Below are 20,953 nucleotides of genomic sequence, written 5' to 3'. Positions count from 1 at the left end.
TATATATATTTATTTATTTTATATATATATCCATCCATCCATTTTCTACCACTTATTCCCTTTTGGGGTCGTGGGGGGCGCTGGCACCTATCTCAGCTACAATCGGGCGGAAGGCGGGGTACACCCTGGACAAGTCGCCACCTCATCGCAGTTATTTATTAATATATATCTATTTATTTTATATATGTATCCATCCATCCATTTTCTACCGCTTATTCCCTTTTAGGGTCGTGGGGGGCGCTGGCGCCTATCTCAGCTACAATCGGGCGGAAGGCGGGGTACAACCTGGACAAGTCGCCACCTCATCACAGTTATTTATTTATATATATTTATTTATTTTATATATATATATCCATCCATCCATTTTCTACCGCTTATTCCGTTTTGGGGTTGCGGGGGGCGCTGGCGCCTATCTCAGATACAACCGGGCGGAAGGCGGTGTACACCCTGGACAAGTCGCCACCCTCATCGCAGTTATTTATTTATATATATTTATTTATTTTATATATATATCCATCCATCTATTTTCTACCGCTTATTCCCTTTTGGGGTCGTGGGGGGCGCTGGCGCCTATCTCAGCTACAATCGGGCGGAATGCGGGGTACAACCTGACAAGTCGCCACCTCATCGCAGTTATTTATTTATATATATTTATTTATTTTATATATATATCCATCCATCCATTTTCTACTACTTATTCCCTTTTGGTGTCGCGGGGGGTGCTGGCGCCTATCTCAGCTACAATCGGGCGGAAGGCGGGGTACACCCTGGACAAGTCACTACCTCATCGCAGTTATTTATTTATATATATATATTTATTTTATATATATATCCATCCATCCATTTTTCCACCGCTTATTCCCTTTTGGGGTCGTGGGGGGCGCTGGCGCCTATCTCAGCTACAATCTGGCGGAAGGCGGGGTACAACCTGGACAAGTCGCCCCTCATCGCAGTTATTTATTTATATATATTTATTTATTTTATATATATATCCATCCATCCATTTTCTACCGCTTATTCCCTTTTGGGGTCGTGGGGGGCGCTGGCGCCTATCTCAGCTACAATCGGGCGGAAGGCGGGGTACAACCTGGACAAGTCGCCACCTCATCACAGTTATTTATTTATATATATTTATTTATTTTATATATATATATCCATCCATCCATTTTCTACCGCTTATTCCGTTTTGGGGTTGCGGGGGGCGCTGGCGCCTATCTCAGATACAACCGGGCGGAAGGCGGTGTACACCCTGGACAAGTCGCCACCTCATCGCAGTTATTTATTTATATATATTTATTTATTTTATATATATATCCATCCATCTATTTTCTACCGCTTATTCCCTTTTGGGGTCGTGGGGGGCGCTGGCGCCTATCTCAGCTACAATCGGGCGGAATGCGGGGTACAACCTGGACAAGTCGCCACCTCATCGCAGTTATTTATTTATATATATTTATTTATTTTATATATATATCCATCCATCCATTTTCTACTACTTATTCCCTTTTGGTGTCGCGGGGGGTGCTGGCGCCTATCTCAGCTACAATCGGGCGGAAGGCGGGGTACACCCTGGACAAGTCACTACCTCATCGCAGTTATTTATTTATATATATATATTTATTTTATATATATATCCATCCATCCATTTTTCCACCGCTTATTCCCTTTTGGGGTCGTGGGGGGCGCTGGTATCTCAGCTACAATCTGCGGAAGGGCGGGGTACAACCTGGACAAGTCGCCCCTCATCGCAGTTATTTATTTATATATATTTATTTATTTTATATATTATCCATCATCCATTTTCTACCGCTTATTCCCTTTTGGGGTCGTGGGGGGCGCTGGCGCCTATCTCAGCTACAATCGGGCGGAAGGCGGGGTACAACCTGGACAAGTCGCCACCTCATCGCAGTTATTTATTTATATATATCTATTTATTTATTATGTATCATCATAGTTATCATCCTATCATTTCTCGCTTATTCCTTTGGGATCGTGGGGGGCGCTGGCGCCTATCTCAGCTACAATCGGCGGAAGGCGGGGTACAACCTGGACAAGTCGCCACCTCATCGCAGTTATTTATTTATATATATTTATTTATTTTATATATATATCCATCCATCCATTTTCTACCACTTATTCCCTTTTGGGGTCGTGGGGGGCGCTGGCACCTATCTCAGCTACAATCGGGCGGAAGGCGGGGTACACCCTGGACAAGTCGCCACCTCATCGCAGTTATTTATTAATATATATCTATTTATTTTATATATGTATCCATCCATCCATTTTCTACCGCTTATTCCCTTTTAGGGTCGTGGGGGGCGCTGGCGCCTATCTCAGCTACAATCGGGCGGAAGGCAGGGTACACCCTGGACAAGTCGCCACCTCATCGCAGTTATTTATTTATATGTATTTATTTATTTTATATATATATCCATCCATCCATTTTCTACCACTTATTCCCTTTTGGTGTCGCGGGGGGTGCTGGCGCCTATCTCTGCTACAATCGGGCGGAAGGCGGGGTACACCCTGGACAAGTCGCCTCCTCATCGCAGTTATTTATTAATATATATCTATTTATTTTGTATATGTATCCATCCATCCATTTTTCTACCGCTTATTCCATTTTGGGGTCGTGGGGGGCGCTGGCGCCTATCTCAGCTACAATCGGGCGGAAGGCGGGGTACACCCTGGACAAGTCGCCACCTCATCGCAGTTATTTATTTATATATATTTATTTATTTTATATATATATCCATCCATCCATTTTCTACCACTTATTCCCTTTTGGTGTCGCGGGGGGTGCTGGCGCCTATCTCAGCTACAATCGGGCGGAAGGCGGGGTACACCCTGGACAAGTCGCCACCTCATCACAGTTATTCATTTATATATATTTATTTATTTTATATATATATATATTCATCCATCCATTTTCTACCGCTTATTCCCTTTTGGGGTCGTGGGGGGCGCTGGCGCCTATCTCAGCTACAATCGGGCGGAAGGCGGGGTACAACCTGGACAAGTCGCCACCTCATCGCAGTTATTTATTTATATATATTTATTTATTTTATATATATATATATATCCATCCATCCATTTTCTACCGCTTATTCCCTTTTGGTGTCGCGGGGGGTGCTGGCGCCTATCTCAGCTACAATCGGGCGGAAGGCGGGGTACACCCTGGACAAGTCGCCACCTCATCGCAGGGCCAACATATATATATATATATATACATATATATATATATATATATGCACATTTATACATATATACACACACATATATATACATATATACAGTATATATGGATATATATATAGACTCAAACTGTGTGACTATTCAGCATTTAAACATGACTCATTTGATACATTTTGACAGCCATAAAATATATATTAAACAGTATTAATGATAAACCAAACCGGTGAGTATTAACGTTTTAATTTGAAATATATATATATATATATATATATATATATATATATACTTTTTTATTTTATTTATTTGGTTTTATTATTATTATTTTTTTTTTTTTAAATCTGTTCTGTCCAGAGACTTAGGAAAGTCATAATGTTGATGTGGATGATCATATCTACTGTAATGATTTCCTTTAGAAAAGAGAAATATTGGATACTTCTCGTTGCCTTACTTGTATTTGACTTTATAAAATGTTTGGGTATACTTTTATTAAACAAAACCTGTTTTCTTCTAAGTAATATATAAATTTATCAGACCTGTTATCTATTTTACGGATGAATCTAGTTAGCCATAAAACTGGCACACAATGTCAATAAAAAAGTTGATTTTGAATCGAGATCCGATACTCAATCAAATCATTACCCCTAAAAATCGGATTGAGTCATGTGATTCCCAAAGAGTCACAGCTCTAAAACAACACAACAAAACAAAAACACAGTTTCAACACCAACATTCACCACGGTGGCATCTGCAATACTCCACGCCATTGTCTGCAGGGGTGGAGGAACAAAGCCACCAAGAGAGCTGACTTCGTCCTAGGCTGCCCACTAACTCTCGGCCAATGTCCAGTCCGGATTTATGAGCAAGAATTCACACAGGGAGACCGAAGTGTCCGATACTTGCTCATTCAGCCGGGGCTTCGAGAAGCTCGTCCATCCCCAACGCTCAACGCTAGCTCCGAGCACAGAGCCGGTAGCAAGTCTACGGTGCAAACATGGCCATGGTTCCCAGGGGCAGAGCCAAATGTTCACAAAAAAACAACAAAAAGCAGCGCAGAAATCACGGAACCAAGGTGGCCCGGCCCAAAGGCGAAAAAAACAACACAAAAACAAGGGAGATACATCAAGAATACAAAGAAGGATACATAGGAGCACGGAGATCCTGCAACCATTTGCTGTAACAAATTAAGATGATCGAAAACTGTCATTGATAACTACACCTTGATAAAATTATGCACCGACTCGCGTTAGCTTGCTAGCTAGCTTAAATGCTAACACCAAAACAAGAGACATTAACGTCTTTCCGTATTAAAAAAACGCCATAGCCCGATCTAAACTTGTACAATTATAGATACAGTATTCTCATGGAACATAACATGCACCGACTCGCGTTAGCTTGCTAGCCAGCTTAAATGCTAACACCAAAACAAGAGACATTAACGTCTTTCCGTATTAAAAAAACGCCATAGCCCGATCTAAACTTGTACAGATAGATACAGTATTCTCATGGAACATAACAGCTGTGTTCCACAAAGTGGTCGACATTAATTCCACAGCCTCAGGTTGAACCAGACGGACGTGCTTTTAACAGGAAGTGAACTCGCGTGACGAAGTTGGGCGAAATTCATCACCCAATTTGCATTTATTTAAAAAAAAACTCTTAAAACTTTACAAAATAAAATGAAAGAAGAAACAGACAAATACAAATATTATGGCTCTTATGAAGCCAGGACAACAATTGAGGAGGATTTTGGTCACCTGAGGCCCCACTATGGACTGGTCCCTCACTATTATGTTAGATCCACTATGGACTGGACTTTCACAATATTATGCTAGACCAGTGGTTCTTAACCTGGGTTCGATCGAACCCTAGGGGTTCGGTTAGTCGGGCTTAGGGGTTCGGCGGAGGTCAAGACACACCCGACTCATTGTGTAAATGTCAGGTTCAAACACTGATGACATCTATTAATCAGGCAAAGAAGCAAGGAACCATGCAGAGACAAAGTTCAATTTAGCTCATGAGGAGAATGCATGGAGCTGCACACTTAGTCACAGTCTCGCCCTACGCTCTAAGGTTCAGCTCCCGCGTCCCTCTATTTATTCAGGAGTTCCATTGTCCACATCACTGAGGCCGCCTCTAAAAGGAGTGGTCACATATATTATGCAAAGCAGGTCCAGTACGCACAATGTGTGACGGAACGTGCTGGGGGCCGTGGGATTTCCTTGTTTCGGCTTCATCTGCGTGCTGTCGTCTTATTTTAGTTGAGGTCCTTCAAGTCCTAAAACAAATACAACATCTGCAGCGGAGGCCACCCCTCAGACAAGAAGTTTTGTCCTTGCACAGATAGAAAATGGTTATTCTAACAGTAAATTAAAACTTCTCCTGGTGGGGTTCGGTACCTCCAACAAGGTTAAGAACCACTGTACTAGACCCACTCAACGTCCATTGCACCGGTCTCCCCTCTCCAAGGTTTCTCATTGTCATCCCACTGGGTTGAGTTTTTCCTTGCCCTGATGTGGGATCTGAACCGAGGATGTCGTTGTGGCTTGTGCAGCCCTTTGAGACACTTGTGATTTAGGGCTATATAAAAAACATTGATTGATTGATGATTGATTTAATGTTTTCTCTGCCAAGAAATTGTTTAACTATTAATTCTCGAATAAAACTACGATTTTAGTGTGTATGAGTACTTTTTGAACAAATTCAACGATACCGTGATAATTTTGGTCACGATAACCGTCATAGGACATTTTTATATCGTTACATCCCGAGTCATGTTCTGACGTTCATTGCAGGCATATGTCATAAAAATAAAAGAAAATTGGCACATGAGCTGGAAACAAAAGACTTGGGACACACGCCTGAGGACAGAGAACAGTTGGGGGCAGCGCCCCACCACGGTTCCGTGCGGAAGAGCGCGGCCCAAAAAAAACTCTTCGGCACGGATGATGAGAACTTTTACATTTATTAAAAAGTCCGAAAAAACACACCGATGATCGTAACATTAGGGACCACACAGACAAATATGCAAAAAAAGTTGTTTGACAATAAAGTCGGAATGTTACGAGAATCGAAGCAATTTTTTACCCTACCCAAAAAAATGCCAGATTACCCCAACAAATTTATAATTTTTCCTCGGCTTTTTACTGGAGTGTTACAACTTTCTTTTTCGTAAAATTCGTAGGGTTATGACTTATTTTGTTATTTTACCTCCGATAAAAATACACATTTGTTCAGATTTTTTTCCCCTGTCAAATTACAACTTTATTCTTGTAGAATGAAACATTTTTTCTCCGAACCTCAATACTTTTTCTCAATTCTGACTTCCCTGTTTTTTGTAATATTGCTTCACTCGCACTAAACTACAATTGTATTCTTTATAGATTACTTTTATATTGAACAAACACAAATTACCACCCTTATTTGGAATTTCACCACAATTTTCTCGTACAATCCTGCAACATTTTTCTCTTAAAATGACAACTTTAGTCAAATTAAGTCACTTGTTTTTTTAAAAAGGCAAAAGTGGGTTTTTAACAAGAATAAGTCGTGATAACACAGTACAATTTCATTCTCGTAATATCTCAACTTATTATCACAGCTTAATTCTTGTGGCCTTTTCTTTGAATAATTACAAACAAAGTCACAATTTGACAAAAATAAAATCGTAATATTGCGAGAACAAGGTTTTCTCCACAATATACAAATTTATTGCCGCGAGACAGCAACTTTTACTGAAATATTAGGACCTTATTCTCGCAAAATAAAAATAAAAATTCCTCATTATTACAATGTATTATTCTTAAGTATTTATATGTTATTTCGAATTTGTGAAAATCTCCCCCATGTAATATAAAATCACTTTCTTCTCACTTCTTACAGTAGCTGTTTTCCTTATAAAACCAATACCTGTAAAATATCACTTTATTCTGTTATTTTTTCAAAATTCTGGAATATTTCAGCATTAAGTCCACGACTTTATTCTCATGTATTTTTTTGTACCTTTTCAATTTGGCCCTTGGTGTTACTCTTCGACGTCACATGACACATCAAAGGACTTTACATTTGTACATGGAAAAAAAAACATTTTCATTTAAAAATAAACATTGTGAGAACTGTAGAATGATAGTCCTTGAATAGGAAGTATGTTACTTTTCAAAATAAAACACTAGCCCGGCGTTTGTCACTGCTGCCCCTTGAGGTACAATGCGGTATTACAGGACCCTCACATAACAATAACATGCATTTAAAGGCCTACTGAAAGCCACTACTACCCACCACGCAGTCTGATAGTTTATATATCAATGATGAAATATTAACATTGCAACACATGCCAACATGGCCGGTTTAGTTTACTAAATTGCAATTTTAAATTTCCGCGGAGTTTCTTGTTGAAAAGGTCGCGGAATGATGACACGTGCGCGTGACGTCACGGACTGTCAGGAAATATTAGCTCAGCACCACTTACGGCTAAAAGTCGTCTCTTTTCATGGCGCAATTAAACAGTATTCTGGACATCTGTGTTGCTGAATCTTTTGCAATTTGTTCAATTAATAATGGAGATGTCAAAGTAAAAAGATGGAGTTGGGAAGCTTTAGGATTTAGCCACACAAACACGGTGATTCCTTGTTTAAAGAGGGAACATTATCACCAGACCTATGTAAGCGTCAATATATACCTTGATGGTGCAGAAAAAAGAACATATATTTTTTTAACCGATTTCCGAACTCTAAATGGGTGAAATTTGGCGAATTAAACGCCTTTCTGTTTATCGCTCTTTTTGCGATGACGTCAGAACGTGACGTCTCCGAGGTAATACAGCCGCCATTTTCATTTTCAACACATTACAAACACCGGGTCTCAGCTCTGTTATTTTCCGTTTTTTCAACTATTTTTTGGAACTTTGGAGACATCATGCCTCGTCGGTGTGTTGTCGGAGGGTGTAACAACACTAACAGGGAGGGATTCAAGTTGCACCACTGGCCCGAAAATGCGAAAGTTTCTGCCGCCAGACCCTCATTGAATGTGCCAAAGTGTCTCCACATTTTACCGGCGATAACAGACATGGCACAGAGATGTATGGATAACCTGCAGATGCATTTGCTAATCAGACATATTTGGTTGCGGCGTGACTGCCAGCTAATCGATGCTTACATGCTACGCTAATCAACGCTAACATGCTATTTACCGGCGGTGCTAAAGCAGACATGGCATAGAGATGTATGGATAACCTGCAGATGCATTTGCTAATCACACATATTTGGTTGCGGCGTGACTGCCAGCTAATCGATACTTACATGCTACGCTAATCAACGCTAACATGCTATTTACCGGCGGTGCTGAGGCAGACATGGCATAGAGATGTATGGATAACCTGCAGATGCATTTGCAACGATAAAGTCAACAAAATCACAAAGGTGAGTTTTGTTGATGTTGACTGCCAGCTAATCGATGCTAACATGCTATGCTAATCGATGCTAACATGCTATTTACCGGCGGTGCTAAAGCAGACATGGCACAGAGATGTATGGATAACCTGCAGATGCATTTGCAACTATATTACGTTTCCTTCCACCCACATTTAATGCGAAAAAAACACTTACCAATCGACGGATTTAAGTTGCTCCAGTGTCACAAGATGCGAAAGTCCTGATCGTTTGGTCCGCACATTTTACCGGCGATGCTAACGCAGCTATTCGGCCATGCTATGGCTATGAATAGCGTCAATAGCTATTCGCTCAATAGCTTCGATTTCTTCTTCAATACTTTCATACTCAAACCATCCGTTTCAATACATGCGTAATCTGTTGAATCGCTTAAACCGCTGAAATCCGAGTCTGAATCCGAGCTAATGTCGCTGTATTTTGATGTGGTATTCGCCGTTGTTTGTTTACATTGGCAGCACTGTATGACGTCACAGGGAAATGGATAGTCGCATCGCAAGTAGCGAAAATCAAGCACTTTGAAGCTTTTTTTAGGGATATTCGGGGACCGGTATAATTTAGAAAAAAACTTCAAAAAATACAACAAGCCACTGGGAACTGATTTTTATTGTTTTTAACCCTTTTGAAATTGTGATAATGTTCCCCTTTAAAATTCCCAGAGGTGAAGCTTTACTATGGATCAGAGCGGTCAAGCGAACATGGTTCCCGGCCACTTGTCAACCGGCAGGTTTCGGTGAGAAAATTGTGTTAAAAAGTCGCCTCTTACCGGAGATCTGTGGAGTTTGCGCCGTCCTTGTATCTGCCGTGACTTCCCTCAGACACTGGCCTCAAGACACCCGTGGACACACCCCTCTGACTATCAGGTACTATTTAATCTCACTAAAACACTAGCAACACAATAGAAAGATAAGGGATTTCCCAGAATTATCCTAGTAAATGTGTCTAAAAACATCTGAATCCGTCCCAATGCAATCGCCTTTTTTTTCTTTCTAGTCCTTCGCTATCAATATCATCATCCACAAATCTTTCATCCTCGCTCAAATTAATGGAAAAATTGTCGTTTTCTCGGTCCGAATAGCTCTTGCTGCTGGAGGCTCCCATTAAAAACAATGTGAGGACGTGAGGAGCCCTGACCCTTGTGACGTCATCGTCTGCGACTTCCGGTAAAGGCGAGGCTTTTTTATCAGCACCAAAAGTTGCAAACTTTATCATCGATGTTCTCTACTAAATCCTTTCAGCAAAAATATGGCAATATCGCGAAATGATCAAGTATGACACATAGAATGGACCTGCTATCCCCGTTTAAATAAGAAAATCTCATTTCAGTAGGCCTTTAAAACATGTTTTTGCTGTTTTACTTATAGAGGGAGGATATGGTTTTGTCACTAAAGTAGTAGCCAAAACATTAGGTAATCAACGCCATGAATAAAGCACAATCATAATTATTTTGTATTGAGAGTAGATTGTGCAGCAGTACCTAATGAAGTGTCCTCGGATAGGAAACTGGGCCCTTGATGTGTTTTGTATGCTGCCCTCTAGTGGCAATAAAATAAAACACACCATCAGGAGACAAGACAACTAAAAAAAAAATGTTATTTTCGGGGTCAATCGGGCCCCGTTTCGTCACAGCGAAAATATTGCGACTTACTTGCGTGAAACAAACAGTTATTTTTGCGTCTTCAAGTCTTTGCGCTGCTTTGCAATCGTGCATCAGCGAAGAGCAGAAACTACGGCGGCGCTCAGCAGGAGGAGCGCAGGCGCCAGTCTGCAGCTGCAGCTGGCGGCTATGGAAGATGAAAAAGGGAGGAAATGATGACGGGAAATGTTGCATTCATTTGTAGTTCTTACTTCGACAGCTCCGCCTGTCTGCTTGCAGCGTCCCAGTCACACAGCTGCACACTGGACCGGTGGTCGTGCTGGTGCACATCTGCTCACAGCCGCCATTGTCCTCCTGGCACCAGTCCGATTCTGTTAGGTGACAACCACAAAAAAATCTAATAACATTCATCTATTTTTCTAATCATAGATTTTTTTTTCTCTGTCTTATCCTGTACAAATATTTTTTCAGTAATATCCATACTTTTTTCCTCGCAATATTATACATTTGTTCCGGTGGTAAAGTTATGACTTTTTTGCTGAATATTACAACTATAATATGGTAATATTTTTACTTTTTAAAAGTTTTAAGTCACGTTATGAAATTTTTTCAGAACATTATATTTAGTTTGGTAATATTTAGAGTCCCCCCCCCTGTAATATTTAAATTTTGTTTCTTCAAGTGATAGTTTTTCCCCTCTGATTGTTACGACTTTAGTCTGGTAATGTTTAAGCTTTTAAAACAATTATAATAATACTTTTTTTTCGGTCAGTTTATGAAATTTTTCTCAAATCATTACCGGTAGTTTGCAAAAAAAAAATGTTTTCTAACATTATTTTTGTGCAGTCAAGTTTGTACTTTTTCCCGTCTGAATATTACTATTTTAGCTTGGTAATATTCAGACTTTATAGCGTCTAAATAACACAGCTTTATTGTTTAAAATGACATTTTTTTCACTACATTACTGTTCTGTTTGTGATAATTATCTTGCTGAAAATGAACTAATTAACGTTCGGGAAAATAATATGACTTAAATTGTGTGCATGAGGAATTGTTTCCTGTGATTTTAATTAAAATATTTTACTATCCATCCATCCATTTTCTACCGCTTATTCCCTTTGGAGTCGCGGGGAGCGCTGTTGCCTATCTCAGTTACAATCGGGCGGTGTACATCCTGGACAAGTCGCCACCTCATGGCAGTATATATATATATATATATATATATATATATATATATATATATATATATATATATATATTGTTGGCCCTGCGATGAGGTGGCGACTTGTCCGGGATGTACACCGGTGTACATCCTGGACAAGTCGCCACCTCATGGCAGTATATATATATATATATATATATATATATATATATATATATATATATATATATATATATATTGTTGGCCCTGCGATGAGGTGGCGACTTGTCCGGGATGTACCCTGCCTTCCGCCTGATTGTAGCTGAGATAGGCACCAGCGCCCCCCACAACCCCAAAGGGAATAAGCGGCAGAAAATGGATGGATGGATACACACACACTGAAGTGTGAAGTGAATTATATTTATATAGCGCTTTTCTCAAGTGACTCAAAGCGCTTTTACATTGCGAAACCCAATATCTAAGTTACATTTAAACCAGTGTGGGTGGCACTGGGAGCAGGTGGGTAAAGTGTCTTGCCCAAGGACACAACCGCAGAGACTAGGATCGTGGAAGCGGGGATCGAACCTGCAACCCTCAAGTTGCTGGCACGGCCTCTCTACCAACCGAGCTATACTACGCCATATATATATATATATATATATATATATATATATATATATATATATATATATATATATATATATATATATATATATAAACAGACACACACACACACACACACACACACGCATATTATTGTATTATCCTATTGTAGATTTGTGCCCCGTCCTCAATAATAATGAATAATTTCTGCAAATTATAATGTCTTATGCCGTTATTAAAAAAACTACTGTATTTTTCTTATACATTTTTTTAGGGGGTAGTGATACGAACGATTTCTCATAAAAGTAACATTTTAACATTTTTACTTGTTGAAAAATATTTATTGGAACATTACAACTTTAAGATTTTAAAATGACAACTTCATTTTCTGGTAGTTTTTAATATATTACCAGTACATAAATAATATTAAACATTAAGAAATAATAATCATGATAATAAAATAACAATGGTTTTATATATTTACCATTATTTATAATGTATTAAAAATAAAACACGACTTAAACTTAAAAATAAAGATATTATGTGTACTGTAAATATAAATATTAAATATATGAATAACGGTAATTACATAGAAAGTGAAGACATACCACCTAACAAAAGTGAAATCAAACTTGTACAATCCAAGCCCTTAAACCAGTGGTTCTTAACCTTGTTGGAGGTACCGAACCCCGTTAGTTTCATATGTGCATTCACCGAACCCTTCTTAGTGAAAAATAAAATCTTTAGTTTTTTTAATTCAAGACAAAGTTATGTGTTTTTGGTAACACTTTAGTATGGAGAACATATTATAAGTAACACATACTTAATTTAGAGGTTTTTAGACACTAGGGGAACATATTCCAAGAAACAAAGACTTAATTTAGAGTTATTTGGTTAGGGTTAGAGGCTTAGGGCCAGGGTTAAAGGGTTAGGGTTATAATAAGTCCATGCCGAATTGGGCATTAATAAGTACTTAATAATGACTAGTTAAGAGCCAATATGTTACTAATTTGCATGTTAATAGGTAACTAATTAATGGTGAATATGTTCCCCATACTAAAGTGTTACCATGTTTTTTTACTCGTGCACAAAATGAACCGTGCATGAACATCACCTTGTTCAAAGAACAAAACCAACACAGTGCATAAACTCACAACAAATTACACACTTGCAGACCAGTGTGGCTTCTGCTGTTGCCGCATCCGTAATAGGCCGACAGGGAGAAGTTTTTATTTACGCGATGAATCGGGTGTGTTTTGACCCCCGCCGAACCCCTGCGGCCGACTTACCGAACCCCTAGGGTTCGATCGAACCCAGGTTAAGGACCACTGTCTTAAACTCATACTTTTGCTTTCATTCCACAGGCGCTCCAAATGTGTCACATTGCAAGGGCACAGCCCCCTCTTCTGGCCACCCCATTGGCATTTAGGTCTGGGTTCATTCCAAAACATTAAATTGCCGCCATTTTTGTTGTTGACTGTATGTATATAGTGGGGCAAAAAGGTATTTAGTCAGCCACCGATTGTGCAAGTTCTCCCACTTAAAATGATGACAGAGGTCTGTAATTTTCATCATAGGTACACTTCAACTGTGAGAAACAGAATGTGAAAAAAAAATCCAGGACTTCACATTGTAGGAATTTTAAAGAATTTATTTGTAAATTATGGTGGAAAATAAGTATTTGGTCAACCATTTAAAGCTCTCACTGATGGAAGGAGGGTTTGCCTCAAAATCTCACGATACATGGCCCCATTCATTCTTTCCTTAACACAGATCAATCGTCCAGAAAAACAGCCCCCAAGCATGATGTTTCCACCCCCATGCTTCACAGTAGGTATGGTGTTCTTGGGATGCAACTCAGTATTCTTCTTCCTCCAAACACGACGAGTTGAGTTTATACCAAAAAGTACTATTTTGGTTTCATCTGACCACATGACATTCTCCCAATCCTCTGCTGTATCATCCATGTATCCATTTTGGTATAAACTCAACTCGTCGTGTTTGGAGGAAGAAGAATACTGAGTTGCATTCCACGAACACCACACCTACTGTGAAGCATGGGGGTGGAAACATCATGCTTTGGAGCTGTTTTTCAGGACGATTGATCCGTGTTAAGGAAAGAATGAATGGGGCCATGTATCGTGAGATTTTCAGCCAAAACCTCCTTCCATCAGTGAGAGCTTTGAATGGTTGACCAAATACTTATTTTCCACCACAATTTACAAATAAATTCTTTAAAATTCCTACAATGTGAATTCCTGGATTTTTTTTTTCACATTCTGTCTCTCACAGTTGAAGTGTACCTATGATGAAAATTACAGACCTCTGTTTTTAATTAAAAAAAAAAAAAGTAAAAAGTAAATAATGGGGGTTTTTGTTTCCTTTTAAACCCCCATTATTTAATTTTTACTTTTTTTAAATTAATTGATCTCAACTCTGTACACTGCTGCTGGAATTTTAATTTTCCTGAAGGAACTCTCCTGAAGGAATCAATAAAGTACTATCTATCTATCTATCTATCTATCTATCTATCTATCTATCTATCTATCTATCTATCTATCTATCCATCCATCTATCTATCTATCTATCCATCCATCATTTTAAGTGGGAGAACTTGCACAATCGGTGGCTGACTTAATACTTTTTTGCCCCACTGTATATAGAAAGTGAAGACTTACCACTTAACAAAAGTGAAATCAAACTTGTACAATTCCAGCCCTTAAACTCATACTTTTGCTTTGGTATAAACTCAACTCGTCCTGTTTGGAGGAAGAAGAATACTGAGTTGCATTCCAAGAACACCATAACTACTGTGAAGCATGGGGGTGGAAACATCATGCTTTGGGGCTGTTTTTCAGGACAATTGATCCGTGTTAAGGAAAGAATGAATGGGGCCATGTATGGTGAGATTTTGAGCCAAAACCTCCTTCCATCAGTGACAGCTTTGAATGGTTGACCAAATACTTATTTTCCACCATAATTTACAAAAAAAATCTTTCAAATTCCTACAATGTCAATTCCTGGATTCCCCTCCCCCCACATTCTGTCTCTCACAGTTGAAGTGTACCTATGATGAAAATTACACACCTCTGTTTTTAATTAAAAAAAAAAAAAAAAAGTAAAAAGTAAATAATGGGGTTTTTTGTTTCCTTTTAAACCCCCATTATTTACTTTTTACTTTTTTTTAATAAATTGATCTCAACTCTGTACACTGCTGCTGGAATTTAAATTTTCCTGAAGGAACTCTCCTGAAGGAATCAATAAAGTACTATCTATCTATCTATCTATCAATCTATCTATCTATCTATCTATCTATCCATCATTTTAAGTGGGAGAACTTGCACAATCGGTGGCTAACTTAATACTTTTTTGCCCCACTGTATATAGAAAGTGAAGACTTACCACCTAACAAAAGTGAAATCAAACTTGTACAATTCCAGCCCTTAAACTCATACTTTTGCTTTCATTCCACAGGCGCTCCAAATGTGTCACATTGCAAGGGCACAGCCCCCCTTCTGGCCACCCCATTGACATCGGGTTCATTCCAAAACATTAAATTGCTGCCATTTTTGTTGTTGACTGTATGTATAAATGTTCTCACCTCGTCTCCTTATAGGCCCGACACTCAGGATGTGTTCTTTCAGCAGCATCGAGGACATCCTCCTCCTCGGCGGACAGTTCTAGAAACAACACAAAGACTTGAGCACACGACGCGGGACGAGGACTTCGAGGCGAGCGCGTGGCGTCCTTACCACTTTGCAGGCGCTCCTGTCGGCGTCGCAGAGCGAAACATCGCAGTGGAGGTGCACCTCGTCGTAGTCGCCGATGAACTTGAAGACGGTGACGTGGAAGCGGCAGGTGAGCGACACGCCGTTCTCCGCCATGCCGATGGTGTTGTCCTTCACGTTGGGGCACCTTTTTTTTGGTTTGGAAAGGGGACGTAAAGCAGGTATAAGCTTGAAGAACGGCAAAAGGCCGGTTACCCTCGCTCGATGATGACGTAGCGGGGTCGGTCGCTGCTGTTGCGCGAGGGCGTGGCCCAGCAGGTGTTCACCACCAGGTGGAGCTGGTTTTCGTCGGCGCCGTCCACAAAGACGCCCACGTAGAGGATGTCGCGCGTGCTCAGCACCGCCTCCCCCTCCCTGTAGGGATGGCGGTACGTGGAGTTCTTGTAGAGCGCCATCTTGGTGATGAAGTTCCCGCCCTGGGTTGGGAGGGCGAGGTTGATCACGCTGCAGGAGGGCGGGACACGGAGAAATGCTGACTGTGCAAATACTAATGTTCACAGAAGGTGGTATTTTTTTTTAATTGTCCAAAAATCACATACACTACTTTTTTTGGTAAAAATATTACTCGTAAGTAGGGGATGTGGGAAAAAATCGATTCGAATACGAATCGAGATTCTCACGTTGTGCGATTCAGAATCGATTGTCATTTTTTTTTTTTAAATCTAATTTTAATTATTATTATTATTATTATTTTTTTTATCTCAAACCAACAAACCAAAACAATAACAACTTGAAGTGAATTATATTTATATAGCGCTTTTCTCAAGTGACTCAAAGCGCTTTACATAGTGAAACCCAATATCTAAGTTACATTTAAACCAGTGTGGGTGGCACTGGGAGCAGGTGGGTAAAGTTTATTAGTTTATTAAGGATCCCCATTAGTCTACACCGCAGTGGAGACTATTCTTCCTGGGGTCCAGGCAAAAAACATCACACAACCGCAGAACAAACGATTAAAATGCAGTACAACATGATCCAATAATAAATTGTCATAATACAAAAATAGCAACAACAAAGAACCAAAAAATACTAATAAATGTTGTTACATAATAATTTTCATACCAAAGATAAAAATAGCAATATAAAAATATTTTACTATCCATGCATCCATCCATCATGTACCGCTTATTCCCTTTGGAGTCGCGGGGAGCGCTGTTGCCTATCTCAGCTATAATCGGGCAGTGTACACCCTGGACAAGTCGCCACCTCATCACAGTATATATATGTATATATGTATATATGTATATATATATATATATATATATATATATATATATATATATATATATATATATATATATATATATATATATATATATATATGTATATATATATATATATACACACACACATACACATAAACATAAGTCACGTTATGTCTTTATAAATATATATATATATATATATATATATATATATATACACCCACTTATACACGCACACACGCACGCACACAAACAACCACACGCACGCACACGCACACACACACCCACACACCAAAACACACACACACACACACACACACACACACACACACACACACACACACACACACGCACACACACACACACATTGATGTATTATCCTATTGTAGATTTGTGCCCCGTCCTCAATAATAATGAATAATTTCTGCAAATTATTTTTTTTCTCTCAAAATAATGTCTTATGCCGTTATTAAAAAACTACTGTAGGGATGGCGGTACGTGGAGTTCTTGTAGAGCGCCATCTTGGTGATGAAGTTCCCGCCCTGGGTTGGGAGGGCGAGGTTGATCACGCTGCAGGAGGGCGGGACACGGAGAAATGCTGACTGTGCAAATACTAATGTTCACAGAAGGTGGTATTTTTTTTTAATAGTCCAAAAATCACATACACTCCTTTTTTTGGTAAAAATATTACTCGTAAGTAGGGGTGTGGGAAAAAATCAATTCGAATTCAGAATCGATTGTCATTTTTTTTTTAAATCTAATTTTAATTATTATTATTTTTTTTTAAATCTCAAACCAACAAACCAATACAATAACAATGTGAAGTGAATTATATTTATATAGCGCTTTTCTCAAGTGACTCAAAGCGCTTTACATTGTGAAACCCAATATCTAAGTTACATTTAAACCAGTGTGGGTGGCACTGGGAGCAGGTGGGTAAAGTTTATTAGTTTATTAAGGATCCCCATTAGTCTACACCGCAGTGGAGACTATTCTTCCTGGGGTCCAGGCAAAAAACATCACACAACCACAGAACAAACGATTAAAATGCAGTACAACATGATCCAATAATAAATTGTCATAATACAAAAATAGCAACAACAAAGAACCAAAAAATACTAATAAATGTTGTTACATAATAATTTTCATACCAAAGATAAAAATAGCAATATAAAAATAGATATACTGTATACATTTTTGCAAAAATAAAACAAAGAACCAATGGCCTAAAATATACACATTAGTGTACCATCCATCCATCCATCCATCATCTTCCGCTTATCCGAGGTCGGGTCGCGGGGGCAACAGCCTAAGCAGGGAAACCCGGACTTCCCTCTCCCCAGCCACTTCGTCTAGCTCTTCCCGGGGGATCCCGAGGCGTTCCCAGGCCAGCCGGGAGACATAGTCTTCCCAACGTGTCCTGGGTCTTCCCCGTGGCCTCCTACCAGCTGGACGTGCCCTAAACACCTCCCTAGGGAGGCGTTCGGGTGGCATCCTGACCAGATGCCCGAACCACCTCATCTGGCTCCTCTCGATGTGAAGGAGCAGCGGATTTACTTTGAGTTCTTCCCGGATGGCAGAGCTTCTCACCCTATCTCTAAGGGAGAGCCCCGCCACACGGCGGAGGAAACTCATTTCGGCCGCTTGTACCCGTGATCTTATCCTTTCGGTCATGACCCAAAGCTCATGACCATAGGTGAGGATGGGAACGTAGATCGACCGGTAAATTGAGAGCTTTGCCTTCCGGCTCAGCTCCTTCTTCACCACAACGGATCGGCACAACGTCCGCATTACTGAAGACGCCGCACCGATCCGCCTGTCGATCTCACGATCCACTCTTCCCCCACTCGTGAACAAGACTCCTAGGTACTTGAACTCCTCCACTTGGGGCAGGGTCTCCTCCCCAACCCGGAGATGTGTACCAAAGACAAACAATAAGTGACGAAAAAGTATCATCCATCCATTTTCTGCTGCTTATCCCATAATCAATAAAATACTCAATAGTCAATAAAAACAGTCATGACATTAGGTACAATCTAAAATAATCTCTTTACGCAATACTTCTCCTTTTAGTTTATTCTTAAAGCCCACTATGCTGGTGATTGATAGCAGATATTGTGGAAGTTTATTCCAGTAAGTGATTGCCCGATACATTACAGTCTTTTTCAAAACATCACTTTTGGGTTTAAGACGGGTCAGAGCACCTCTTTGGGCCAGCCTGGTACCGTAGTTGTGACTGTCACTGGCAAGCAAGAGCTGAGAATACAGATATGAGGGTTTATGGTATGTATAGATGTTTTTTAAAAATAGAATCAAACTACAAGCCAGTCTTTCATCAACTTTCATCCATAAAGTGTCTTGCCCAAGGACACAACTAGGATGGCACAAGCGGGAATCGAACCTGCAACCCTCACGTTGCTGACACGGCCACTCTACCAACCGAGCTATGCCGCCCCAGATGCAATCCAATTCCAAAACCAAACCTGACCCAGCAACACTCAGAACTGCAATAAACAGAGCAATTGAGAGAAGACACAAACGCGACACAGAACAAACCAAAAGTAGTGAAACAAAAATGAATATCATCAACAACAGTATCAATATTAGTTATAATTTCAGCATAGCAGTGATTAAAAATCCCTCATTGACATTATCATTAGACATTTATAATAATTAAAAAAAAGAACAATAGTGATTGGCAACACTAAAATGGTCCCTAGTGTGTGAATGTGAGTGTGAATGTTGTCTGTCTATCTGTGTTGGCCCTGCGATGAGGTGGCGACTTGTCCAGGGTGTACCCCGCCTTCCGCCCGATTGTAGCTGAGATAGGCGCCAGCGCCCCCCGCGACCCCAAAAGGGAATAAGCGGTAGAAAATGGATGGATGGATGGATAGTGTCACAGTGGCTTACACTTGCATGGCATCTCATAAGCTTGACAACACACTGTGTCCAATGTTTTCACAAAAATTAAATAAGTCATATTTTTGGTTCGTTTAATAGTTAAAACACATTTACATTATTGCAATCAGTTGATAAAACATTGTCCTTTACAATTATAAAAGCTTAAAAAAAAAATCTGCTACTCTGCTAGCCTGTCAGCAGACTGGGGTGGATGCTGCTGAAATCCTATGTATTGAATGAATACAGAATCGTTTTGAATCGGAAAAATATCGTTTTGGAATCGAGAATCGCGTTGAATCGAAAAAAAATCGATATATTATCGAATCGTGACCCCAAGAATCGATATTGAATTGAATTCGCAGCTCTACTCGTAAGTATTTTTGCTTTTTTGTGATACTATGCTGTTGCTGTAACATCGTTTTAATTATTATTATTATTATTTTTTTTTTATCTCAAACCAACAAACCAATACAATAACAATGTGAAGTGAATTATATTTATATAGCGCTTTTCTCAAGTGACTCAAAGCGCTTTACATAGTGAAACCCAATATATAAGTTACATTTAAACCAGTGTGGGTGGCACTGGGAGCAGGTGGGTAAAGTGTCTTGCCCAAGGACACAACGGCAGTCACTAGGATGGCACAAGCGGGAATCGAACCTGCAACCCTCGAGTTGCTGACACGGCCACTCTACCAAGCGAGCTATGCTGCCCCATATGCAATCCAATTCCAAAACCAAACCTGACCCAGCAACACTCAGAACTGCAATAAACAAAGCAATTGAGAGGAGACACAAACGCGACACAAAACAAACCAAAAGTAGTGAAACAAAAATGAATATTATCAACAACAGTATCAATATTAGTTATAATTTCAGCATAGCAGTGATTAAAAATCCCTCATTGACATTATCATTAGACATTTATAATAATTTTAAAAAAGAACAATAGTGTCACAGTGGCTTACACTTGCATGGCATCTCATAAGCTTGACAACACAGTGTCCAATGTTTTCACAAAAATAAAATAAGTCATATTTTTGGTTCGTTTAATAGTTAAAACACATTTACATTATTGCAATC

The 20,953-nt window shown here is 39.7% G+C and overlaps 1 protein-coding gene across 1 annotated transcript in view; it reads right to left on the bottom strand.

Moving 5' to 3' along the window:
* Positions 1-5,101: 5,101 nt before the first annotated feature.
* tecta (tectorin alpha) overlaps positions 5,102-20,953 on the bottom strand; it is a 79,680-nt gene continuing 63,828 nt past the window's right edge. The window contains exons 19-23 of the mRNA XM_061899001.1: positions 15,961-16,209; positions 15,730-15,892; positions 15,579-15,657; positions 10,485-10,604; positions 5,102-10,420 (exon numbers count right to left, since the gene is read on the bottom strand). Coding sequence (XP_061754985.1) covers positions 10,347-10,420; positions 10,485-10,604; positions 15,579-15,657; positions 15,730-15,892; positions 15,961-16,209 — 685 coding nt within the window. The 3' untranslated portion in view covers positions 5,102-10,346. The remainder of the gene's footprint in view (positions 10,421-10,484; positions 10,605-15,578; positions 15,658-15,729; positions 15,893-15,960; positions 16,210-20,953) is intronic.

Source organism: Nerophis ophidion, linkage group LG04 (assembly GCF_033978795.1).
Source record: "Nerophis ophidion isolate RoL-2023_Sa linkage group LG04, RoL_Noph_v1.0, whole genome shotgun sequence".
Classification (NCBI taxonomy): Eukaryota; Metazoa; Chordata; class Actinopteri; order Syngnathiformes; family Syngnathidae; genus Nerophis; species Nerophis ophidion.
Note: the sequence above shows the minus strand (reverse complement) of the source record. Positions and strands in the feature narration are given on the sequence as shown.